General features: G+C 41.9%; 1 protein-coding gene across 1 annotated transcript; it reads left to right on the top strand.

Moving 5' to 3' along the window:
* Positions 1 to 2,386: 2,386 nt before the first annotated feature.
* LOC310783775 (uncharacterized protein) lies at positions 2,387 to 6,443 on the top strand (the record flags this gene model as incomplete). Its single annotated transcript, XM_083644680.1, has 5 exons — positions 2,387 to 2,440; positions 4,161 to 4,182; positions 5,514 to 5,618; positions 6,008 to 6,270; positions 6,411 to 6,443. 5 exons carry the CDS (start codon positions 2,387 to 2,389, stop codon positions 6,441 to 6,443), a joined length of 477 nt encoding a protein of 158 aa, XP_083500806.1.
* Between the last annotated feature and the right edge of the window lie 21,527 nt (positions 6,444 to 27,970).

Genomic DNA, 27,970 nt, shown 5'->3' with positions numbered 1-27,970 from the left:
GGGCAATGTGTCTTTGTGAATGTGTTGGGGGACTTGGTCGGATCACACCCATTTTTTAACTCTGCTTTCATTTTGATGTCAACTACACGCTTGTAAAGTTTCATGACTGAATGTTGCACGGTTTTGACGCTATCAAAATCTGTCCACAGACAGACATATAAACCTGGCAAAGTAGTCAAACCCGCTTCTGTGGTACTTCTCGCTACAATAGGTGTCTCCAGGAGCACATTTAGCCTTGATGACAAACACGCACTCACATAATAAATAAAAAATATGAAAATAAGAGAACCAATTGTGGAAAACTGTTTTTGTACCATTTCCCATAAAAATCATTGCAACACTTTTTAAGCACTGCTACTCTGTGCAACTCTGGCATGGGCCGTCATGTGCCTCTTCAGGATCGTCCTGTTGTTGAACCCTTCTCCACAGACACTACATCTTAATGGCCTCTCCCCTGTATGGCCCCACATGTGTTCCTTCAGGGTTGTTTTTTGACAGAAGGTTTTCCCGCAAATGCTGCACTTATGTGGCTTTTCCCCTGTGTGGGTTCTGGTGTGCACTTTTAAATTGTAGCCGACAGAAAAACTTTTCCCACACAAAAGACATTTATAAGGTTTCTCCCCTGTATGCACTCGGAGATGCTTTATGAGAGCTGAAGATTGGGAGAAATTCCTGCCACAGTAGACACAGCTGTAAGGTTTCTCGCCCGTGTGAACTCTCATGTGCGTTTTCAAATGGTGAACAAGTTTGAACATTTTCCCACAAGAGTCACACCTGAACGGCATTTCAGCTGTGTGAGTTTTCATGTGTTTTTCTAAGTTGGACTTATGGTTGGACGTTTTCTCACAAAAGTCACATTTGAAAGGCTTTTCACCAGTGTGGGTTCTCATGTGAATCTTTAAGTGTGACTTGTAAGGAAACTCTTTACTACAACTGCCACACTTGTGCAGTTTCTTGTTTGCTTTCGGCTCAGTCCTCCTAGGTGATCCTGTGTTCCCACAGCTGGATGTGTTGTAAACTTGGCTCTCAGCTACATGATAGTTGTGAGAGAGGAGCTGGCGGTCACTGTCTGGTTCTGATAGTGCAGAGCCATCTCTGTCAGATTGAGATGAGATGTTGGCTATAGGCTCTTTCTCTGCTACACTCTGAGTTTGGTAAGGATCTGAATACACAGACTGATGTTCACTGTGGTCACTTCCATCATACGCTGGAGTCAACTCAAAGATATCAGCCTCCTCCCACAGTAAAGGCTGCTCTCCCTCCTGACTGGTGCAGAGTTCATCCTGTTCCTCTTTAATGTGTGGAGGGCGCTCTGGGTCCTCTTGACTCAGACTGAAGTTCCTCTGCTGGTTACAGTGCTGCTGGTCAAGGAGAACCTCCTCCTTAATGAGAGATGGCTGTGGGGGGTCTGAATGGGGGGAGAGAACACTTGATCAAACAAATACAACGTGTTGTAACTTGTGGCTCCTGCAATCAGAAATGGAATCAAAGCCCTCTTTGTTTAAGTAGACGGCCCCCAGGTATTTTCCCGTTAGATGGCTGTGGGGGGTCTGAAAGGTTGAGGACAAAGTAAATGCTATTAGTACTAATGTTAGGAAAAAGGTACACATGAACTATGAACAAATACGTGTAAATCTCTATTTTAGTTATTAGGATTTCAGTTCAGTTCAGGTTCCTGTAGTCAGCCCCGCCAAATGTAGCAGTGTAGCGTTAACTCAAAAGACTATTTCCTGTTTAACTGCACGGGGACTCACCAGCAACTAACTGACCATTACAGTCGATTTATCAAATGATTAAAATCATGCTGCTTTGGAACAGTTTTAGAATAACGTTAGTATATTACAGTCTGGTCTTTCCAACCTGTTCTGTGTAGCTTTATCTCAGGCTTCAAAACGCTATCCAGCAGCCTGCGTTGACGCTCGATCTCTTCCTCGTACTCTACTATAGTTTTTACAAACACTCCTAATATTTCCTCAGCAGCCGCAGTTAGTCGCTCGTTGACGAACGTCCTCAAACTCTGGACTGTAGACATTTCCACTCAAGATAGACTTGAACAGACCAGAGAATAGAATCAGGAACTGAGCCCTTCTCAAGAAAGAAAGAACGAACCTTAAGAAAGACGTGTTCATTGTTTACTTCCGCCGCAGTAGCGCTATGTGCACACCGCCACCTACTGCACCGGAGTGTGTATTATCATAATCATAATGATTTATCACGATAATACATACTCCGGTGCAGTAGGTGGCGCTGTGCATCTACATACGTTGGTTTGCGATTTTGCTATTTCTCCGGCGGAAGTAAACAATGAGCTCGAAGCTAGTTAGCTTAGCTGAAAGAGTTAATTTAGCTGCGTTGCATGTACAGTCTTTCGTCTACTTCAGTGAAAATGTCTACAGTCCAGGGTTTGAGGACGTTCGTCAACGAACGACTAACTGCGGCTGCTGAGGAAATATTAGGAGTGTTTGTAAAAACTATAGTAGTGTACGAGGAAGAGATCGATCGTCAGCGCAGGCTGCTGGACAGCGTTTTGAAGCCTGATATAAAGCTACACAGAGCAGGTTGGTGGAATCACAAGATAAAAGATGAACCATAGTGTGAATATAATAATCACATTACAAATGAGTAATTTGTCTTTGTGCAGTAGGCAGCGCAGCGATCACAACAATAGCAGAAGATGGAGCAAATAGAAAACAATATCAAATGATAAAGTGCAAAGTAAAAGTCCCTGATATGCTGATATATGGTAATATGGTTATGTATATGATGATAATAATAGTGATATATAACAGAGAGCCGCAGGAATGAGTCCGGAAGTATACTATGGGATTTAACATGGGGGTTTCGCTTAAATGCATAAAATAAGGTCTGTGGTTAACAAAAGTTTATGGGGACGCAAATTTGCGTTCCACATGATATTCTCACAAACGTGAATAACTTTTGGAACGTAAATGCGTAAAAAAACAAAACTTAAGTAACAGTTTTACTTTCTCCTCCCGCTCCAGACTCCCCAGAGCCACCTGTCATTCAGGAGGAGGATCTCCTTGACCAGCAGCACTGTAACCAGCAGAGGAACTTCAGTCTGTGTCATGAGAACCCAGAGCCTCCACAGATTAAAGAGGAACAGGAGGAACACTGCACCAGTCAGGAGGGAGAGCAGCCTTTACTGTGGGAGGAGGCTGATATCTTTAAGTTGACTCCTGCTTGTGAAGGAAGTGACCACCGTGAACATCAGTCTCTGCATTCAGATCTTTACCAAACTCAGAGTGTAGCAGAGAGAGAGCCTCTAGCCAACATCTCATCTGAATCTGGCAGAGATGTCTCTGCAGTATCAGAACCAGACAGTGACTGCCAGATCCTCTCTCACAACTGTCATGTAGCTGAGAGCCAAGCTTACAACACATCCAGCTCTGGATCAACTTGGACTGAGCCGAAACTAAACAAGAAACTGTACAAGTGTGGCAGTTGTAGTGAAGAGTTTCCTTACTTCTCAATGTTACAACATCACATGAGATCCCACATGGGGGGAAACCCTTTCAGAGGCAGTCAGTGGAACCGTGACCAGCATGTTAGAATCCACACAGGTGAGAAGCCACACACTTGCAACACCTGTGGGAAAAACTTCAGCCGTACTGAGAATTTGAAAAAGCACATGAGAGCTCACACAGGCGAGAAAGCTTACTGCTGTCTCTACTGCGGGAAGGAGTTTGCAGACCGCTCGTATCTCACAAAGCATCTCCGAGTGCATACAGGGGAGAAACCTTATAAGTGTCTTTTGTGCGGGAAAAGTTTTGCTCTCAGCTCAACTCTGACAGTGCACACCAGAATCCACGCAGGAGCAAAGCCATATAAGTGCAATACTTGCTGGAAATCTTTCACTCAAAGGAAAACCCTGCAACAACACATGAGCACCCATACAGGGGAAAAGCCTTACAGATGCAGTGTCTGTGGAAAAGGGTTCACCAGGAGTGCAAACCTGAAGACACACATGACTGTCCATACTCAAGTCTCACAGAGTACCAGTGCTTAAAAAGTTTCTTAGTTGAAGTCTCTGTTTTCTTTCCCCATGGTATTGTTTTATGGCCTGGGGCCTGTGTTTCTTGAAGCAGGATTAGTGTCTTATTTTAATTTTAATCTCAGACAGTTGTGCTTCTGTTACTCAGTACAGTGGAGAGAGACAGGAAAGTACAGTGGAGAGAGACAGGGAAGGGGTCTGTGAGCGGGGGTGATGGGCAACAACAGAGGTCCCATACCAGATTCTGGTATTTATATTAATTGGTAAAATTTTACTTGAGGTGACGACTGACATGACACTCTCGTACCATGACATGACACCTGTCACGAACATGAAGGAGGCTTTATGAACGTTTATGACTGTTGTCATTAAATGTCATTCAGTAAATTATAGTCTGCACCCTGTTTTGTTGCACTGCTGTTTTATTAGGTCCAGCACCTGCTTTGAAGACCGGTTGTTGGGATGTCCTTCACTGTTTTATATTCAGTAAATTATGTCATTGTTAATGCAATGTTGACATTGTGATGTCTTTGTTATGACAACTTGACATTAACCCAGACAACATAACCTGTCAATGTCTTTGTTATGACAACTTGACATAACCAAGACAACCTAACCTGTCATAAACATGACGTAGCAGGCACTGCGATGTCATTAAGTGCAATTACACTTTCAAATGAGTTTATAACGGTGTCAATATTTTCCTTGACCTCAACTACAGTGGTACAATTTGAACTTTTCATGAAGGTGTCATCGTGTGTCATTACACTGTCACATGAGTTTATAACTGTGTCATGAGTGTTGTCCTTGATCTCAACTACAGTGGTACAATTCGAACATTTCATAAGATGGCATTAAGTGTAATTACACTGTCTTGGTTAATGTCAAGTTGTCGTAACAAAGACATTGACATGTTATGTTGTCTTGGTTAATGTCAAGTTGACGTAATGAACACATCTCAAACAATGTCAACATTGGATTAACAATGACATAATTTACCGAATGACACATAATGACAACAGTCATAAACATTCATAAAACCTCCATGTTCATCACAGGTGTCATGTTATGGTTATGACAGTGTCATGTCAGTCATCATGTCCACCGTCAAGTAAAGTGTTACCCTATATTTTTTTTATCCTTATATATTTTGTGTTTATATTCTGTTTCGTTTTCATTGCTGAAACCTGTTAATTTTTGATGCTGCAGCAAACTTATTTCCCACAAGGATAAATACTCTCTCATCTTTTCTGCTCTGGATTTGTCCATCATGTGACCCGACCCTCGTTATGTGAATGCACTCATAGTTGAATAAGACAATCCTGAGTTGACAAAATGTATGATGACCGATTTAGTGATTCCAGCTTTGCTGTTTGTGAGGAAAGTTTTCGACCTAGAACTAATGTCCATTAAGTATCCCGTGTCTTCTTCGGTGGAAATGTCTACAGTTTGAGGACATTCGTCAACAAGCGACTAACTGTGGCTGCTGAGGAAATATAAGACGTGTTTGTAAAAAAAACTATAGTAGAGTACGAGGAAGAGATCGACCGTCAGCGCAGGCTGCTGGATATAGTTTTGAAGCCTGAGATAAAGCTACACAGAACAGGTTTGTAAAATCACAATGTTCTTAGTAGGCTACTTTTCTTTTTTCTTTTTTTTAACAAAGCTTGGGTTTGGTCGTCCATATGTTATTATTATACATACATACATACATATGATATTATTATACAATGATTTCACCTTAAAAAGCAGCCCGATTTGAAACAAATGAGAAATCGACTAATTCTCTCTTCTTGGCTGGTGAGCTGTGTGCAAGGATTTACGTTACACTTTTGTGTTAATACCAGATTACTTCTGATTGGCAGAGCTTAGCTGACTAGAGACTCCCAGGAGTCAGAAAAAAATCCTAATAGTTCAAATCAAAGTTTATTTGATCAAATGCCTACTGTTCCTATCACTATAATAACAGTATTTATTTTCTCCTCCCCCCTTCAGACCGCCCCAAACCATCTGTTGTTAAGGAGGTGGTTCTCCTTGACCAGCAGCACTGTAACCAGCAGAGGAACCTCAGTCTGGGTCAAGAGGACCCACAGCCTCCACAGATTAAAGAGGAACAGGAGGAACTCTGCACCAGTCAAGAGGGAGAGCAGCCTTTACTGTGGGAGGAGGCTGATATCTTTAAGTTGACTCCTGCTTGTGATGGAAGTGACCACAGTGAACATCAGTCGCTGCATTCAGATCCTTACCAAACTCAGAGTGTAGCAGAAAAAGACCATCTAGCCAACATCTCATCTGAATCTGACAGAGACACCTCTGCAGTATCAGAACCAGACAGTGACTGCCAGCTCCTCTCTCACAACCTTCATGTAGCTGAGAGCCAAGCTTACAACACATCCAGCTGTGGGACCTCAGGATCAACGAGGAGTACTGAGCCGACACCAAACAAGAAACTGTACAAGTGTGATAGATGTAGTGAAGAGTTTCTTTTCTTACCAATGTTACAACATCACATGAGAACCCACAGTGGTGAAAATCCATTCAGATGTGACACTTGTGGGAAGATGTTCACCTGTAAGTCCACCATGACAAAACACATGAGAACTCACACAGGGGAAAGGCCTGTCAGATGCAGAGTTTGTGGAAAAGGATTCACCTGTCAATCAGTACATGACCAGCATTTTATCATCCACACAGGTGAGAAGCCTCATGCTTGCAACAGCTGTGGGAAAAGATTTGGTCGTGCCGAGCATTTGAAAAGGCACATGAGAGTTCACACAGGCGAGAAACCATACAGCTGTGTCTACTGCGAGAAGAGATTCAGCCTTGCTCAGCATTTGAAAACGCACATGAGAGTTCACACAGGGGAGAAGCCTTACAGTTGTGTCTACTGCGGGAAGGAGTTTGCCGACGGCTCATATTTCACAAGGCATCTCCGACTGCATACAGGAGAGCAACGTTTTGCTCTCAACTCAACTTTGACAGTGCCCACCAGAACCCACGCAGGAGAAAAGCCGTAGAAGTGCAGCACTAGCAGGAAAGCTTTGACTAAAAAGCGCATCCTGAAACTACACATGAGCAGCCATACAGGGAAGACACCATACAGATGCAGCATCTGTGAAGAAGGGTTCACCAGGAGCTCAAACCTGAGGAAGCACATGACTGTCCACACTGGAGATGCACAGAGTACCAGTGCTTAAAGTCTCTTATTTAAGATTTTTTTCTTCTCTCTCCCATGGTCTAGTTTTATAACCTGGCGCCTGTGTTTCATTGGTGCGTTAGTGCTCACTTGATTTTTGTTTTTACCGACATGCTGGACCAGCTGTCCCACCGGGGTCATGAGATGGAAAAGTAAGGACAGTCACTCACTCATGGACGTTTGGTGGGTTTAGTGGGAAAATGGCTCAGGATAGAAAGGTGGTAGAGTCTGGATTCGAGTGGTGAGTAGGATTAGTGGTTACTGGGATGTAGGGATGGGAATCGCCAGATGCCCCAAAATAAAATATTATCATGATACTTAAGTCACAATACGATAGTATTGCGATATATTGAGTATTGCGATATTGTGATTTATTACCTTTTTTCAACTGCAAATGATGTCCCCAAAGGAAAAAAAACTTTGTCAACATGTATTGTATCTAATGAGATAAAGTTTCCAGTCTGTTCATCTCACTTCAATATTTTTTATTGCATCAAAATAGGATTGTCAAGCAGACCGACTGACATTTTGTAAAATAAAATATCACGATACTTGGCATTCGATACGATATATTGCCCACAGTGACGCACATCACTTAGGGGTGCTGGGTTAGATAGAAATCACAGTAGTAAGAATAGAACCCACACACACTTATGCTCCAAAGTAGAATACTTTACTAAGACAACGTTTTGAGCCTCAGCTCTTCATCAGGTCATCTTGTTTTTCTTTTTTTTCTACTTTGGAGCACAAGTTCTACTACATTCTACTTTGGACCATAAGGTTTATTGCACTTGTTTCAATGACAGTTCTGCTTCTAGGCAACAGCGGTTACATACCATAATTATTCTGGTATTTATATTTGTATTGTATATTCCAGTTGTGTGCTTATATTGTGTTTCCTTTTCTCTGCTGAATCCGGTTACTTTTGATCATGCAGCGAACATAATTCCCACAAGTATAAATCATTTAATCGTTTCTTAATGTGCTGCTCTGGATTTGTCCATGTTCATGTGCCCTTCGAGGGTAAAGTTGAATTAGACAATACTTGGTTGACAAAGGGTATTGATGACCAGTTTGGTGATGAGCGTTGCTGTTTGTGAGGAAAGTTTTGTACCTATAATGGTCATTAAAAAGTTGTAAAAACTGATATCTCAGTCTCAGTCTGTCATTAGGGCTAGAGATGATAGAAATGTGAATTTATTGGGTATTAATGAGCAACTTTAGAAACAATTATAGATTTTATTGATGTGAGCAATTTTAGAGTGGTATTGGTACAACAAGAATCCTACTCAGAATACTGTAACCAAGCCAACCAGCTACAGATGAATTGTGACCATAAAAAATGATTTGAAGCAAACAAAATTGGAAAACAGGAAAAAGGCACAACATAAAAATAAATGAGTCCATACTTGTATCAAAGTAAATTCAAAGAGTTTTTACTTGTACTTTTTGTTGATTTTTCTTTTTCTGGCCCCTATTCTTGATTTCAAACGCATTAATGACTTAGTTTTGATTTGGGTTAGATTTGGACATAAGGGACTGAAGTCCACTTTGTTTATTATGGACAAGACTGCTTCAGATAAATGTGTGGAAATGTGATTTAGGAAAGGGAAAGACTGCAGGTATAGTAAGGATTTGAAGGGAGTGAAATATTGAAGGGTATGAATCAGTGTTACGTCACAACCACCCACAAATGAGTTGTGCCAAACAAACGTTAATATCTAAAAAAGTATAGGCCTACATAATATTGCTTATATTTTGACATTCATATCAGGGTGAGAGCAGAATTAGCCTAGCTCAAGAGTCTGATGTATAATATATCATGTCGTGTTAAAGTTGTGTGAACTGTCGCAGTTTTTAAAATAGTAAACAGCACAGCCGGCTAGAGTGAGACACTCAAGGCTGATTGCCGTTTCCACCCAGTGACGCTGTTTGTTTACCAAAATGCTGATCGACTGATCCCTCGTTATCATGGTAATACACACTCCGGTGCAGTAGGCGGCGGTGTGCCCCTTTCCGATTTTGCAATTTCGCCGGAGCGGAAGTAAACAATAAAGCTAGTTGCGCTAGAATCATAATACATTAAATCCATCTAGCTGCGTTGCTTGTACAGCTATTTAGCTTAGCTGAAAGAGTTGCTTTAGCTGCGTTGCTTGTACATTGTCTCTCGTCTTAGTCTACTTGAGTGGAAATGTCTACAGTCCAGAGTTTGAGGACGTTCGTCAACGAGCGACTAACTGCGGCTGCTGAGGAAATATTAGGAGTGTTTGTTAAAACTATAGTAGAGTACGAGGAAGAGATCGACCGTCAGCGCAGACTGCTGGATGTCGTTTTGAGGCCTGAGATAAAGCTACACAGAACAGGTTTGTGATAAAAAATTAAGTCATAATACTGTGGCAGTTATACCTTTATGGCAGGGGTGTCAAAACTGTTTTTCAATGCGGGCCAGACTAGATAATGGGAAAATACCCAGGGGCCGTCTACTTAAACAAAGAGGGCTTTGTTTCCATTTCTGATTGTAGGTGCCACAAGTTACAACACGTATTTGTTTGATCAAGTGTTCTCTCCCCCATTCAGACCCCCCACAGCCATCTGTCATTAAGGAGGAGGTTCTCCTGGACCAGCAGCACTGTAACCAGCAGAGGAACTTCAGTCTGGATCAAGAGGACCCAGAACCTCTACACATTAAAGAGGAACAGGAGGAACTAGTCTGCACCAGTCAGGAGGGAGTGCAGCCTTTACTGTGGGATATCTTTAAGTTGACTCCAGATGATGGAAGTGATCACAGTGAACCTCAGTCTCTGCATTCAGATCCTTACCAAACTCAGAGTGTAGCAGAGAAACAGCCTCTAGCCAACAGTTGTGGTAAAGACTTCCCTTACATGTCACACTTAAAGATTCACATGAGAACCCACACTGCTGAAAAGCCTTTCAAATATGACTTTTGTGGGAAAATGTCCAACCAGAAGTCAGACTTGGAAAAACACATGAGAACTCACACTGGGGGAAAGCCTTTCAGTTGCAGATTCTGTGGAAAAGAATTTGCCTTTAGATCGAACTGTGAACAGCATGCTAGAATCCACACAGGCGAGAAGCCGTATGCTTGCAACACCTGTGGGAAAGAATTCAGACATGCTGGGAATTACAATAGGCATAAGCGAGTTCACACAGGTGAGAAACCCTACAGCTGTGTCCACTGCGAGAAGAGATTCAGCCATGCTCACCATATGAAAACGCACATGAGACTTCACACAGGCGAGAAGCCTTACAGCTGTGTCTACTGCGGGAAGGAGTTTGCCGACGGCTCATATTTCACAAGGCATCTCCGACTGCATACAGGAGAGCAACGTTTTGCTCTCAACTCAACGTTGACAGTGCCCACAAGAACCCACGCAGGAGAAAAGCCGTAGAAGTGCAGCACTAGCAGGAAAGCTTTCACTAAAAAGCACATCCTGAAACTACACATACACATACAGGGAAGACACCATACAGATGCAGCATCTGTGGAGAAGGGTTCACCAGGAGCTCAAACCTGAGGAAGCACATGACTGTCCACACTAGAGTTGCACAGAGTACCAGTGCTTAAAGTCTCTTATTTAAGTGTAATTTTTTTCTCTCTCATGGTCTAGTATTATAACCTGGCGCCTGTGTTTCATTGGTGCGTTAGTGCTCACTTGATTTTTTGTTTCAGTTCAGGGGGGTATATATTTATTAAGGAGCGATATTTTGAATATTGCGATATTGTGATTTATTACCTTTTTTCAGCTGCAAATGTTGTCCTCAAAGGAAAAAAAAACTTTGTCAACATGTGTTTTATCTAATGAGATAAATTTTCCAGTCTGTTCATCTCACTTCGATAATTTTTTTGCATCAAAATAGGATTGTCAATCAGACCGACTGACGAATACCGGTGATAGATGTGACATGCACTTGACATTTTGTATAATAAAATATCACGATACTTGGCATTCGATACGATATATTGCACACAAAATATTGCGATACTATTCTCTATCGATTCCCCCGCCCACACACACACCCCTACTGGGATGTGGGAGGGAGGGCAAGGCAAAGGGGGTCATAGGAATAGAAAGGTGCTGGAGAGTCGGGATTCGAGGGGTGGGTAGGATTAGTAAAATCGGGAAGGGGGGGGGACGCACATCACTTAGAGGGGTGCTGGGTTAGATAGAAATCACAGTAGTAAGAATAGAACCCACACACACTTATGCTCCAAAATAGAATACTTTACTAAGACAACTTTTGAGCCTCAGCTCTTCATCGGGTCATCTTGTTTTTGTTTTTTTTCTACTTTGGAGCACAAATTCTACTACATTCTACTTTGGACCATAAGGTTTATTGCACTTGTTTCAATGACAGTTCTGCTTCTAGGCAACAGCGGTTACATACCATAATTATTCTGGTATTTATATTTGTATTGTATATTCCAGTTGTGTGCTTATATTGTGTTTCCTTTTCTCTGCTGAATCCGGTTACTTTTGATCATGCAGCGAACATAATTCCCACAAGTATAAATCATTTAATCGTTTCTTAATGTGCTGCTCTGGATTTGTCCATGTTCATGTGCCCTTCGAGGGTAAAGTTGAATTAGACAATACTTGGTTGACAAAGGGTATTGATGACCAGTTTGGTGATGAGCGTTGCTGTTTGTGAGGAAAGTTTTGTACCAATAATGGTCATTAAAAAGTTGTAAAAACTATGATATCTCAGTCTCAGTCTGTCATTAGGGCTAGACATTATAGAAATGTGAATTTATTGAGTATTGATGAGCAACTTTAGAAACAATTATAGATTTTATTGATGTGAGCAATTTTAGAGTGGTATTAGTACAACAAGAATCCTCCACAGAATACTGTAACCAAGCCAACCAGCTACAGATGAATTGTGACCATAAAAAATGATTCGAAGCAAACAAAATTGGAAAACAGGAAAAAGGCACAACATAAAATAAATGAGTCCATACTTGTATCAAAGTAAATTCAAATAATTTTTACTTGTACTTTTTGTTGATTTTATTTTTGTGGCCCCTATTCTCGATTTCAAATGCATTAATGACTTTATGACTAGGATCCAAGTCACTAGAAATTATGTCTTGTAAATGCAAAACTTTTATCAAAGGAAGGAGCAGGAGAGAGTTTCTCTTTTTAATCTGTTAGATTTGGACATAAGGGACTGAAGTCCACTTTCATTCAGGGTGAGAGCAGAAGTAGCCTAGCTCAAGAGTCTGATGTATAATATATCATGTCGTGTTAAAGTTGTGTGAACTGTCGCAGTTTTTAAAATAGTAAACAGCACAGCCGGCTAGAGTGAGACACTCAAGGCTGATTGCCGTTTCCACCCAGTGACGCTGTTTGTTTACCAAAATGCTGGGCTGATCCCTCGACGTATACAGGGCCTATATGGTAAGCAGTGTAGACCATAGATATATATAAAGGCTAGATGGCTTACCTGCGCTGCCGGTCAATGGAGAGCGACGTCGTCGCATGGCGGCCATCTTGCCACGGTACCACAGCTTTATATATCTATGGCTCAGCTACTGATAACGTTAATGTCTATGGTGCATGTACTATTTAAATAACCATAGATTGCTCAATTCTTTACCGATTTTCAAACGGGTTGGTTTGCTATAAACATCAAAGATGTAGTTATGATACTACTGCATACTTATAATTATGGACTTTCATATGAAAATAACTTTAAACAGATAAGTAAAGCAATGGCTATACACACACAGACAAGGTAGCCTATTTACAGTGGGTTCGGAAAGTATTCAGACCCCCTTAAATTTTTCACTCTTTGTCATATTGCAGCCATTTGCTAAAAGCAATTAATTTCATTTTTTTCCTCGTTCATGCACACACAGCACCCAATATTGTCAGAAAAACACAGACTTGTAGACATTTTTGCAGATTTATTACAAAAAAACACTGAAATATCACATGGCCATAAGTATTGAGACCCTTTGCTCAGTATTGAGTAGAAGCACCTTTTTGAGCCAATACAGCCATGAGTCTTCTTGGGAATGATCCAACAAGTCTTTCACACCTGGATTTGGGGATCTTTTGCCAATCCTCCTCTCCAGTTCTGTCAGGTTGGATGGTGAACGTTGGTGGACAGCCATCTTCAGGTCTCTCCAGAGATGCTCAATTGGATTTAAGTCAGGACTCTGGCTCGGCCATTCAAGAACATTCACAGAGTTGTTCTGAAACCACTCCTTCGTTATTTTAGCTGTGTGCTTGGGATCATTGTCTTGTTGGAAGGTGAACCTTCGGCCCATTCTGAGGTCGTGAACACTCTGGAAAAGGTTTTTGTCCAGGATATCAATGTACTTGGCTGCATTCATCTTTCCTTCAATTGCAACCAGTCGTCCTGTCCCTGCAGCTGAAAAACACCCCCACAGCATGATGCTGCCACCACCATGCTTCACTGTAGGGATGGTATTAGGCAGATGATGAGCAGTGCCAGGTGTTCTCCACAAATACCGCTTAGAATTAAGACCAAAAAGTTCGATTTTGGTCTCATCAGACCAGATCATTTTATTTCTCAGAGTCTGGGAGTCCTTCAGGTGTTTTTTGGCAAACCCGATGCGGGCTTTCATGTGTTCTGCACTGAGGAGAGGCTTCCGTCGGGCCACTCTGCCATAAAGCCCCGACTGGTGGAGGGCTGCAGTGATGGTTGTCTTTCTAGAACTTTGTCCCATCTCCCCGCTGCATCTCTGGAGCTCAGCCAGAGTGATCTTTGGGTTCTTCTTTACCTCTCTCACCAAGGCTCTTCTCCCCCAGATGTTCAGTTTGGCCGGATGGCCAGTTCGAGGAAGAGTCCTGGTCGTCCCAAACTTCTTCCATTTAAGGATTATGGAGGCCACTGTGCTCTTAGGAACCTTAAGTGCAACATAATTTTTTTTGTAGCCTTGGCCAGATCTGTGCCTTGCCACAATTCTGTCTCTCAGCTCTTCAGTCAGTTCCTTCGACCTCATGATTCTCATTTGCTCTGACTTTACACTGTGAGCTGTAAGGTCTTATATTGACAGGTGTGTGCTTTTCCCAATCAAGTCCAATCTATATAATTAAGCACAATGAAGGTGTAGGCCCATCTCAAGGATGATCAGAAGAATTGGACAGCACCTGAGTTAAATATACAAGTGTCACAGCAAAGGGTCTGAATACTTATGGCCATGTGATATTTCAGTGTTTTTTTGTAATAAATCTGCAAAAATGTCTACAAGTCTGTGTTTTTCTGACAATATTGGGTGCTGTGTGTGCATGAACGAGGAAAAAAATGAAATTAATTGCTTTTAGCAAATGGCTGCAATATGACAAAGAGTGAAAAATTTAAGGGGGTCTGAATACTTTCCGAACCCACTGTATATTACTTACACACACATATCTATCTATCTATATATATATATATATATATATGTATACATACATATGTATATATATATGTATACATACATATGTATATATATATGTATATATATATATATATATCCATCCCACTTATTTTATTATATTGTCATTAGTTAGAAATCTGTATCATTGCCACAAAAGTGTAACAAAGCGGCACTCCAAAATAACAAGTGCAAGACAGGCTCAGGTATAATTTACCATTTATTAGCGTCACTGCTAATGGGACCCATGCAAACTCTGGGGTGTCTTCACTGACAGCTCATAAATGCTGCAATACTGAAAATGCAAAGGCTTCCATCAATGGGCCATAGGCTCAGTCACCACCATTGTGTTAACTCTCATGATCTCTCTAGATCAATGTAATTGATAGGAGATTTTTGATAATTGATTATTTCCTCAAAGGCTGGTGGTGAGCTGATTTGGTTTTAATATTATATGAATGGCATCAGAGCGGGGTTGTTTTCCCCTGGCCTCTTCTCACGAGTCCTCGTACCTCTCTTCCACCAGTAGAAAGTAGTAGAAACGGAGTACGACTGAGGAGAGAAACACCAGGTACCAAAAACAAAAATGTCTTCTCATCTCATCATACAACGCTCTTACTCTCCTAATGCCCTTTGAAAAGGACAGTTTTGGTGAGCTTCTGTCTCGTGTTGCCACACTGTAAGCTCAGAGTAGTTAATTTGGCAATGTGGTGCAGCCGTAGCTTGAAAAACAGGGACACAACTAATGTCAACAGCATATGGTGGTGACTGTCAATGCCATACTGTGTCACCGATGTGCTCTCCGAGTAAAAACACATCCTCTGACCCTATTCTCTTGCGCACAATGTAGAGGACTTTCAGTGGTTTGATGGGCTGTGATCGTCTTGAATCAGCTGATGACTGGCGAATGACCCACTCTGCTGCCCTGACAACCCTCACCGTGCCTTCAGATGGAATCAGCAATCGTTTTCACCCTAGGTTTTGACTATTGGCACAATCAGTCAACCTCTACCTGAAATGTACACAAGGGCGTTGTCCACAAGTTTTTCTTGGCCCTCCTTTCTCTTGCCAAAGCATTTGACTTCTCCCGCTCCAGTTTCCTCACTCTTGCTGAGGCTTCATCGAGTTTGGCCTTTATAGCCTTGGGGCAGGCAGGCAATGAGTAAGGGTGGTCAGTGGCCTGCCACTTGCGGCTCTTTCCCCTCTCTGCAGTGGTTCCCTGTTGCTTTGGCAAAATATATGAATACATAAGTAATAGTAAGAATTAATAACAGTTACTTTTTTTAAACATTTCAATGTTCACTTATCAATGCTGTGACCCTAAATTCATTTTTACATTCTCCAATTCTCCAACTCAGCATACTTTTAAGATATTGATCTTAATAGGCTTGTCCCCTTAGAAGGCAAAAATATGTTTTGTGGCTCTGGACGAAAATGGCTGTTTTGATTGTAAGGGTTGCCTAACCCTGTATAGTTTCAATGTTCGCACATGTTTATTCATCAAAGTGTATGAGTGACATACATAGACTTCAAACAGTACCACCTCAAATAATATTAGGCTCTTCTAATAACACCATCATAGACCTTCCTGCGTACCACCGAGATGAAGGATTTAATATGGCAAGCCATATGATGCTCTCATGAGAGCATCTCTCATTTGTTAGTGACATTCTACATGCAAATACTCACAACATCAGGCTGAGGTTCATCCTGAGGCAAGGCCATTGGAAGCTTGTCTTCCGCTCTTCTAGAATTGTTTGTGCTTCTAGTTGCAGCCGGCTGAAATAAACATAATTAAAGAAGTTGAGTGTCTAAAATGTGCTGTAATAAAAAACACATTATTTACTTGCAGAAAGAAAAACTACAGTGTGACATTGATATACCAATCTCATACACCTTGAATACCTATTGGCCAAACACATACCCTTTGAAGGTGAGCAGGGAAGCTGAACATTGTTGGCACAACACCATCTTTAAGGCGGACAGTCTGCCCCGTCCTGTCAAATTGCTCACTAGTAAAGTGGTCACTGCAGAGCACTGTCCTGCCAGCCGCAACAAAACCCTCCCGTCTTAATGCAAGTTCCCACTGTCTCCTCCTCTCTCCGGTTTTGGGAAACCTTCAGAACATGAGAAAGGTAGCCAAATATAGAAATTATTGTCAACATTTTCCACCTTACTTTACTTTAGCATTAAGGGTAAGGACAAAAATACACACCTAAATTATGATATTTTGGGGGTAATTGTATGAATTTATGCAAATTTTAAGAATAAGACAACCACACTAAGATTGATAAAAAAAAAGGTGTCCAAAAGAAACATTCAATGATTTTGTAAACAATGTTAGCAACATTCTAAAAAGGCTGGGTCAACAACAATCTTGCAATACTATTATCTCACATAACCCCACTATTCCTTTTTGTAGCAGGACTTGTATAGTACATACAGTACATCCACTAAGTAACTAGCGATTATCCTAATTATAGACGTAATATTGTCATATCTTACTGGTGAAAGGTGATCCCACGTCTTCTTGATTCAAGACTACGTAGATTAGAGCATCCATAAGCTGCACAAAAGTGAGGCATGATGCTTCACTGGTAGGCCGCGTACTTCTGTAAACACAAAGCCAGCAATGTCCTGCATCATAAATGTATCTAAATGTAAGATGTTTTTTTTACAAACCAACCCGCTTGAATCATAGCCACGTTAATAATGCTTGTAATAAACCAAACCGTTTGTAAATCCGTCAAGATTTCAGCGAATTATGAGTATTTTTGTCTGTGCAGGCATCCGGTCCAACAGCTACCATAGAACAGAACGTACCAGAAAGCATACCGTGGCAAGATACACACTCCGGTGCAGTAGGCGGCGGTGTGCACCTTTGCGATTTTGCAGTTTCGCCGGTGCGGAAGTAAACAATGAAGCTAGAAGAATAGAAGCTCTAGAATCATGGATGTATTATAATAACGTCTAGAATAGATATAACTCTAGCTGCGTTGCTTGTACAGTATCTCTCGTCTACTTCAGTGGAAATGTCTACAGTCCACAGTTTGAGGACGTTCGTCAACGAGCGACTAACTGCTGCTGCTGAGGAAATATTAGGAGTGTTTGTAAACACTATAGTAGAGTACGAGGAAGAGATACACCGTCAGCGCAGGCTGCTGGATAGCGTTTTGAGGCCTGAAATAAAGCTACACAGAACAGGTTGGTAAAATCACAAAATAAAAGATGATTTTAATAACCATAGTGTGAGTATAATAATCACATTACAAATGAGTGACAATGTCTCAGTATATTAGTGGACCAGTGGGAGTTAGGCCCCCAGCTGGTTTGGAACACAGTGGTCTCCAAAGCCTCCAGGACACACTCAAATTCATCATGAATCATGGATGATGTCATGTATTTATAGAATCGGTGATGTCACTTGAGCACACGATGATGTCACCAGTGATGTTACTCGCGCACTCAATGATGATATCATCAGTGAGTGACGTCATCATTCATTAGGTAATCATTTGGCATTAATTGGCCCTAATTACCTAATTTAAAAAATCTGCCTGCATTGCCAGACCCTTGGGTGTCTGCCCACCATGCTCCCCATATTTCTACATGGAGTGAGTAGGGGTGTAGCCTGTATGGGAGTATTATTATTTGATCGACAATATTGGTCTATCGAAATATGTAGGGATGCACTGATATGAAAACTTCAGCCAATACGATAACCAGGGGCACGGTGGCTCAGTGGTAGAGCTGTCGCCTCACAGTCAGAAGGTCCTGAGTTCGATTCTCGCCTGGGACACTGTGGGCGCTGTGGTTGTGTTCCCCCCATATCTTCAGTGCCTACTGCCCAGGTGGGGTATCTCGTCGTAAGGGCCTTTCTGGTTGTGTGGAGTTTGCATGTTCTCCCCGTGCTCCCCCAGGGGGTTCCTCCGTATATAACCCCCCCCCCACCAAAAACATGCAGAAGATCAGATTGTCATCGTCATCCGACCAGTGACGACAACATCCGAAGTTGGTCCCCGGGCGCTGTACGAGAAAGCGACCACTGCTCCTGGCCTGCCCCCCGGAGGAAAGGACATGCCTGGATGGGTTAAATGCAGAGGACACTTTTCACCGGCCACCGTCAGCATGAGTGTGTTGTGGCCGCATGCATGTGTTGTGGTGTTCGTGTGACAATAAAAGACGGGGCTTGTCCCGTTACGAGAGAGAGAGAGAGAGTAACCGATATTAACATTGCTTTATGGCGATAACCAATATTTTACTGATGTCGATATGAACACATTTCTATGATAATCAAATTGTGTACATACTGAAAAACACATGTAAACACTGTGAATTTGAAAAAGTAATGCATTCTTTATTTCCAAAACTTGAAACATCGGACCGTCCTGGTAGCTACACTAGCGCCTCCTCTGGTCAGTCGGGGCACCTGTTCGCGACCCATTTGTGATTAAAAAAAAATATATATGTCATAATACTGTGAGAGTTATACCTTTATGGCAAGGGTGTCAAAACTGTTTTTGAATGGGGGCCAGATTAGATAACAGGAAAATACCTGGGTGCCGTCTACTTAAACAAAGAGGGCTTTGATTCTATTTCTGATTGCAGGAGCCACAAGTTACAACACGTTGTATTTGTTTGATCAAGTGTTCTCTCCCCCCATTCAGACCCCCCACAGCCATCTGTCATTAAGGAGGAGGTTCTCCTTGACCAGCAGCACTGTAACCAGCAGAGGAACTCCAGTCTGAGTCAAGAGGACCTAGAGCCTCCACACATTAAAGAGGAACAGGAGGAACTCTGCACCAGTCAGGAGGGAGAGCAGCCTTTACTGTGGGAGGAGGCTGATATCTTCAAGTTGACTCCTGCTTGTGATGGAAGTGACCACAGTGAACATCAGTCTCTGTATTCAGATCCTTACCAAACTCAGAGTGTAGCTGAGAAACAGCCTCTAGCCAACATTTCATCTGAATCTGACAGAGAGGTCACTGCAGTATCAGAAAAACTGGATAGTGACCGCCAGCTCCTCTCTTACAACTGTCATGTAGCTGAGAGCCAAGCTTACAACACATCCAGCTGTGAGAATGCAGGATCAACTACGAGTACTGAGCCAGCACCAAACAAGAAACTGTACATGTGTGGCAGTTGCGGTAAAGAGTTTCCTTACATGTCACACTTAAAGATTCACACGAGAACCCACACTGCTGAAAAGCCTTTCAAATATGACTTTTGCGGGAAAATGTCCAACCAGAAGTCCGACTTGGAAAAACACATGAGAACTCACACCGGGGGAAAGCCTTTCAGTTGCAGATTCTGTGGAAAAGAATTTGCCTTTAGATCAAACTGTGACCAGCATGCTAGAATCCACACAGGCGAGAAGCCGTATGCTTGCAACACCTGTGGGAAAGAATTCAGACATGCTGGGAATTACAATAGGCATAAGCGAGTTCACACAGGTGAGAAACCCTACAGCTGTGTCCACTGCGAGAAGAGATTCAGCCATGCTCAGCATATGAAAACGCACATGAGAGTTCACACAGGTGAGAAGCCTTACAGCTGTGTCCACTGCGGCATGAGCTTTTCTGAACATTCAACTCTCACAAAGCATCTCCGAGTGCATACAGGGGAGAAACCTTACGAATGTCTTTTGTGTGGAAAAAGATTTGCTGTAAGCAGCAGTTTGAAAGTGCACACCAGAACCCACATCGGAAAAAAGCCAGAAGTGCAGCTGAAAACAAAGGCTTGAAAGAACATGTCCCGACCCATACAGAGGAAAAACCATAATAGTAGAGGAACAAACCTCCAAAAAAGGCAGTCGTTTTGGAGATACCCCTCCTCGAGGTAGAACAAAGCAAAACCATGTTTTTTCATAACTTTAGTATGTCTACCTTTACAAATGGATGGTTGTATAAACATGTTTTACTGCAGAATTAGTTCATTTGGTTGATGTTTGGATCCTCCCCAAAACTAGTGAAAATGTAGGCTTCTCCAAAAGCGACAGTGTCTGCCTTATCACATGTATCTCTGGAAATAATGATCAGAATGTCCCCAAATCAATAAAGCAAAGGTTTCATCGATACCTTTGTCCACTTTGAAATGTATACACTTAAACACATGTGAATTATAGGTGGTAATTGACTAGGAAAACAAACATGAGGAAGGTATGTATATGTCTGTCATTATTAAAGTAAGGAGATAAATCACCAAAAAATTTCATTTATATGTACCACATAGTGTTATATAGTATGTTATTTGACTATTCCCTTCACCCTCTGATGTCACCAGCCCCTAACAGGCAACTAGTGTATTGCAGCCAGCACTTAAAACAGTCAAATAGAATGGGGCCTTGTTGGTGTAAATGTGTGAAGAGAGAGAAGGTCACAAACCATAGATTAAAGCCAAAATGCTGTACTGACGTGTGTAATTATATTCATATACTGATGTGTGTATTTCTACAATGTTATGAATACTGTTTCACAAATATGCTTATGCTCAGAATTGTATGCCACCGTCTACTCCCGCCCAAGCACTAGTGTCTTCTAGAGAGAGAGTGGCGTCAGCGGAGGACCAAAATGCGTGACTCATTAGCCAATGAACAGCCAGGAAAGGGTCTCGCGCTACTTTTGCATGCTAAAATAAAGCTGATAATGTACAATTTGATTCAAGATTTTTTTTTTTTTAAGTACAACACAAACTGTCCATTTTGCTGCAACTCGACAGTGCTGCTTAATCCAGGACCTTACTTCCTGGAACTCTTGAGAGTAAAAAACTGGTCCATTGGCGTGAATGGAGATGTTGCGACTCTTCTATATACGCGACTCTTCTATATACACGGCTCTGCCAGGGACTACAGATGCAAATGATCTGCAAGCTATTTCTAGTGCAATGTATTTATTGTGCATCGTCCCACTCCCTGTCAAATAAACTATAAAGATTAACAAGGTAGGTAATTAAAATCAACAACAGGTGTTTATCAGATGTATGATTGCACTATGATGTGATGATAATAATGATCAATCAGAATTATAATAATAATGATAATAGGCATCCAGGAATTGGTGAGGGTGCTTTTTCCAACCTTTGCCTGAGGGGAGGCCCACAGTGTCAGACATTGAAAGCCCCTGCTCTGTCATCAATCATTATACTACACACTCCGGTGCAGTAGGTGGCGGTGTGCACCTACATGGTTTGCGGTTTTGCAATTTCTCCGGCGGAAGTAAACAATGAACACGTCTTCTTGTGCCAAAGCAGACACCTTTAACAAAGAGCGTGGAAGGAAAGAGACGACACTCCGCCCATTTTTGGAAACAGAATGCGCCTCGCAGTGGTCAGCTGCGGTAGCGCTGGCCCCTATAATCAGCCTCTCTAAACAGTAACTCAACGGGAGTTGAACCTCGGGTCCTTTTCATTAGGTATTTCTCTTGAAAAAACTAAACAAAACGAAAAATTTTGCTTAGTTTCCACAATATGATTGTTGTTTTACATCCCTGCACTACACCACTTCAATCAAGATTTGCAGTACGCCCGGAAAAGATGTGAATCCCCAAAGTTTAGAGTGTTCTCCCATTGAGTTACTGTTTAGAGAGGCTGATTATAGGGGCCAGCGCTACCGCAGCTGACCACTGCGAGCCTGTGCGAGGTTCTTTTGGCGCTGTCACGCTTCCAAAAATAAAAAATGGCGGAGGCTGCTGGGTGCTGATGTTGCAATGGGGCAATATGGAGCTGTCATTTCTTTCCATAAAAGTTCTTTGCCTTTAATAGAGACACCCCACTGCAGGCTCCGCCAATGATAAGAAATTGCACTCTTCCGGTCTCCTAAAGGGGCGTGGTCATCAGCTTGTGATTGGATGGCTGTGGCAAAGTGGTACGTCACTTCCTGCTTCAGCACTGTACCAGAGATTTTCAGCCGCCATTTATTTTCCCATAGATATTTCGTAAAATGCGTATAAAATCGTTTTACTTCGTCGAACCAAGCGGTTCAGCTAACGCTATAATCCGGAGAGACCATATAAGATTTCACTCGGACCAAAAACAACAACAACATTGAAAAAATATTTTCTTTAAACCCGCTTTTTTTTTTAACGTTTTGGTCCCAGTGAAATGTTCTATGCTCTCTCCCGATTATAGCGTTAGCTGAACCGTTTGGTTTTAACCAGTAAAACTATGTTTATATGCATTTACGAAATGTGTATGGGAAAATAAATGGTAGATGAAAATCTCTGGTACAGTGCTGAAGCAGGAAGTAGGCGGTCACTTTGCCTCTATTGGCTTACTATTGGCTGACCAGTCTAAGTGGGCGTGGTAGTAGCGAACCCAGATACAGGAAGTGACTGGAACATGGGGTGTCTCGCTCTAAAGGTCTCTGGCGAAAGCAAAGGGCGAAAGCTAGCGTTAGTTAGCTTAGCTGAAAGACTTGATTTAGATCTAGCTGCGTTGCTTATACAGTGTCTCACGTCTACTTCAGTGGAAATGTCTACAGTCCAGACTTTGAGGACGTTCGTGAACGAGCGACTAACTGCCGCTGCTGAGGAAATATTAGGAGTCTTTGTAAAAACTATAGTAGTGTACGAGGAAGAGATCGACCGTCAGCGCAGACTGCTGGATGTCTTGAGGCCTGAGATAAAGCTACACAGAACAGGTTGGTAAAATCACAATGTTCTTTGTAGGCTACGTTGTTCTTGTTGAAACAAAGTTGATTTCTTCTTACACAACACTGCTGATTAATGGGTTCAGGATTCCGAACCCACCAATCACTGGCCAGGATTCTGACAGCAGTTTGGGGATAGAAGCCCAGACCCAGAGACAGATCTGCAGCATGCACTCTCATGGGTCTGGCGTACTGAGCCCTGTGCAAGGATTTGTGTTACTCTTTTGTGTTAATACCAGATTACTTCTGATTGGCAGAGCTTAGCTGACTAGAGACTCCCAGGACTCAGAAAAAACCCTAAAAGTAAAATGCAATTTAGATTTGATCAAGTCCCTACTGATCCAACCACTAATAACAGTATTTATTTTCTCCTGTCGGCTTCAGACCCCCCACAGCCATCTGTCGTTAAGGAGGAGGTTCTCCTTGACCAGCAGCACTGTAACCAGCAGAGGAACTTCAGTCTAAGTCAAGAGGTCCCAGAACCTCCACAGATTAAAGAGGAACAGGAGGAACTCTGTACCAGTCAGGAGGGAGAGCAGCCTTTACTGTGGGAGGAGGCTGATATATTTAAGTTGACTCCTGCTTGTGATGGAAGTGAGTGTGACCACAGTGAACATCAGTCTCTGCATTCAGATCCTTACCAAACTCAGAGTGTAGCAGAGAAAGAACCTCTAGCCAACATCTCATCTGAATCTGAGAGAGAGGGCTCTGCAGTATCAGAACCAGACATTGACCACCAGCTCCTCTCTCACAGCTGTCATGTAGCTGAGAGCCAAGCTTACAACACATCCAGCTGTGGGACTGCAGGATCAACTAGGAGTACTGAGCCAAAACCAAACAGTAAACTGTACAAGTGTGACATTTGTAGTGAAGAGTTTCTTTACTTGTCAATGTTACAACATCACATGAGAACCCACAGTGGTGAAAATCCATTCAGATGTGACACTTGTGGGAAAATGTTCACCTGTAAGTCCACCATGACAAAACACATGAGAACTCACACAGGGGAAAAGCCTGTCAGATGCAGAGTTTGTGGGAAAGGATTCACCTGCCAATCAATACATGACCAGCATTTTATCATCCACACAGGCGAGAAGCCTCATGCTTGCAACAGCTGTGGGAAAAGATTTGGTCGTGCCGACCATTTGAAAAGGCACATGAGAGTTCACACAGGTGAGAAACCATACAGCTGTGTCTACTGCGAGAAGAGATTCAGTCTTGCTCAGCATTTGAAAACGCACATGACCGTTCACACAGGTGAGAAACCTTACAGCTGTATCTACTGCGGGAAGGAGTTTGCCGATGGCTCACATTTCACAAGGCATCTCCGACTGCATACAGGAGAGCAACGTTTTGCTCTCAGCTCAACTTTGACCGTGCACACCAGAACCCACGCAGGAGAAAAGCTGTAGAAGTGCAGCACCAGCAGGAAAGCTTTCACTAAAAAGCACACGCTGAAACTACACGAGGAGCCATACAGGGAACTCACCAGCAGCATCTGTGGAGAAGGGTTCTCCCATCCCACCGGGGTCATGTGATGAAAAGTCAGGACAGTCACAGTCACCCTGTCAGTCACTCATGAACGTCGAGTGAATTTAGTGGGGAAATGGCTGTAACTCGGGATAGGAAGGAGTCAGGATTCTAGGGGTGAGGAGGATTAGTGGCTAGGGTCATGTTTGGATGAGAGGGGGGGAGCGCTGCGGTATATTCTTACATATTCCTGTTGTGTGCTTATTTTCTGCTTCCTTTTCTTTGCTGAATCCTGTTACTTTTGATCATACCAGCAAACATTCCCCACAAGTATAAATCATTTCATCTTATTCTTTTCTTAATGTGCTGCTCTGGATTTGCCATGTTCATGTGACCCAAGCCAACCCTCATATGAATGAGGGTATAGTTGAATTAGACAATATTGATTTGGCAAAATGTATTGATGACCATTTTGGTGATTAGCTTTGCTGTTTGTGAGGAAAGTTTTGTACCTACAACTAATGGCAATTAAAAAGTTTGTAAAAAAAAAACGTATATTTAAGTCTCAGTCATTAGGGCTAGACATTAGTGAAGTGAGAATTTATTGTGTATTGATCGGCAACTTTATAAACAATTATAGATTTTATTGATGTGAGCAATTCTACAGAGAATAACTTGTCATACACACAGAGGGGTAGCCATAGAGCTAAACAGTGACTGCCTATTTCGAGTGGATCTGGTTCCAGGTAGTGAATTTACCACTCATTTCTCCATTCACATTTCAGAAAATCCTTATATAAAGAGTTTTAAGCCTGGAGCCAAGCCAACCAGCTAGATTCAAGATTGTAATAGCCATATAATAGTAAGTAAACATGTTACAAATGAGGAATTTGTCTTTGTGCAGTAGGCTATGCAGCGCAGCGATCACATAATACAAAATATGGAGCAGACAGAAAGACAGTCTTCAAATTATAAAGTGACATATAGTGGAGTCCATATAAATGTCCTTGTAATAAGTCCATGTAAAATGTCCAGTAAGTCCTTAAGTGATGTATAATGGTGAGAGGGGGTTGTGTCCATGGCAGAATGTCCTTGTAAAATGACCATGTAAAAGTCAATTTAAAATATCAAGTAAAGCCTTTTAAGTGTCTGGGATAATAGCCAATCGTTGCAGAGCCGGATTGCTCAGGGGGCATTGGGGGGAGGGAGTCCTGATTTTGGAGGACTTTCGGGTCTCATTGAAGAGGCGGGTAGCAGTTGGGTAGAATTTGTCCCAGTGATGGGAAGTTCTGGTACGTACTGCAAAACATCAGTCTTCTGCCATGGGGGAGGACCCTGAAGAGTTTATGTCCTGGATGTGTGGGGTCTGCCATAATTTTCTTAGACCGCTTTAGCATCCTAGCAGTGTGTATGTCCTGAATGGATGGCAGGCTACACCCGACCACCTTTTCAGCTCCGCGGATGATGCGCTGCAGTCTGGAGATGTCCTTGGAGGCAGCAGCAGCATAGACGGTGATTGAGGAGGTGTGGATGGACTTGACAGTGGAGGTGTGCTGGTGTAGCTACAGATGAATCGTGATAAAACTTGATTAGAAGAAAACTAAATTGGAAAACAGAAAAAGGGCACAAAATAAATAAATCCATACTTCAAAGTAAATTCTAAAAAATCGTACTTGCTAGTGTAGGTTTAATAAACATACCAAAGGTCATGTAATATCTTAGTGGTTCTCAACCCGTGGGGCTCCCTCCCTTGTATACTTTCATGGTGATAATTTCTGAGGTGCGCTACAGTACTTGGTGTAAAAAGGTTGAGAACCACTGTAAATATGCAGAGATGGGCGAAAATACATCAAAAAGTATTTTGATACAAATTACAAATACTTGCTCAAAAAATGTATCACAATTCAAATACAAAATAGTGGTCTGAAAAATGTATTTGAAATACAAATATGTATTTTGTATTTTGAAAATACATAAAAATACATTTTATAAAAACCGATAAAGAGCTGCAACGATTAGTCAATTCATCGATTCATTGCCAAATATTACATTAATTGCCTATTTTGATAATCTATTAATCATTTTGAGCCATTTCTTTCAGGAAACATTTCCTAATTCTCTGATTCCAGCTTCTCAAATGTGAAATGTTCTGGTTTCTTTAGATGGTAAATCATTTCTTTAGTTGTCTGTAACAGTATTCTCCTTTGTGTACGCGAACACACTACAGTTCTTCCATTTCAGTTTTAGCTGTTTTTCAGCACAGCTTATTTCTCCCTGACTCAAGACCCACCCTACTCTGCCTCTGACTTGTGCATGGCTGAGTTTGTTCTGAGGGTAAGCCAATCAGAGGCGGAGTAGAAGTGACATGTCACATTGCGTTTTTCTTTATTCCACAGTTTAAACCTGTGTCAATGTTAAAAATGTGTCAATTTGAGAATAAAATGACATAACATAAATAAAAAAAGTATTTAAAATACACAAAATACAAGGTCTGAAAGTATTTTGATACAAATTACATCTTATTTTTCTCGGACCAGCCAAATACAAATTACAAAATACACAAATGTATTTGAAATACATATTTTAAATACATGTATTTAAAATACTGCCCATCTCTGTAAATATATACACTTTATGTCAGAGGTTTTCAAAGTGGGAGGCGGGACTCCCCAGGGGGGTTTCAGGGAGGCTCAGTGAATGGAACGCGAAATATATTACAAAATAAGATCACATTGACTAACCTACAGTAAATGTGTTATTTGGTGAAAGAGCTAGTTCAGAGATGCAGTACAGTAGTTTGGGGGAATTAGCTGTTTTTCCAGAGTCCGAATTAAATAAATGCCTTCAGACCATAGATAGACTATAGCTTCAGACAGACATTTTATGATGACGACGACAATGATTATTATTATTATAGGCTATTTGGTGTAGTCTAAAGTAGGCAATGTCAAACAGCAATATCAGGAATCTTGGCTCAGTTATTGAGCTATGGGATCAAAGAATATAATCATGATGCTAGGGAGGCCCATAGTGTGAGACTTTGAAAGCCCCTGCTTTGCCGCTTTATGTCATCATTATACTACGCACTCCGGTGCAGTAGGTGGCGGTGTGTACCTTACATTGTTTGCGATTTTGCTATTTCTCCGGCGGAAGTAAACTCTTTTGCGAAAGCTAGTTAGAGCAGAGTTGCTTTAGCTTTAGCTGCGTTGCTTGTACAGTGCGTCTACTACTTCAGTGGAA

The sequence above is a fragment of the Poromitra crassiceps genome (genome assembly GCF_964638095.1).
Source record: "Poromitra crassiceps genome assembly, chromosome: 10".
Lineage (NCBI taxonomy): Eukaryota > Metazoa > Chordata > Actinopteri > Beryciformes > Melamphaidae > Poromitra > Poromitra crassiceps.
This window is presented reverse-complemented; position numbering and strand designations above follow the sequence as displayed.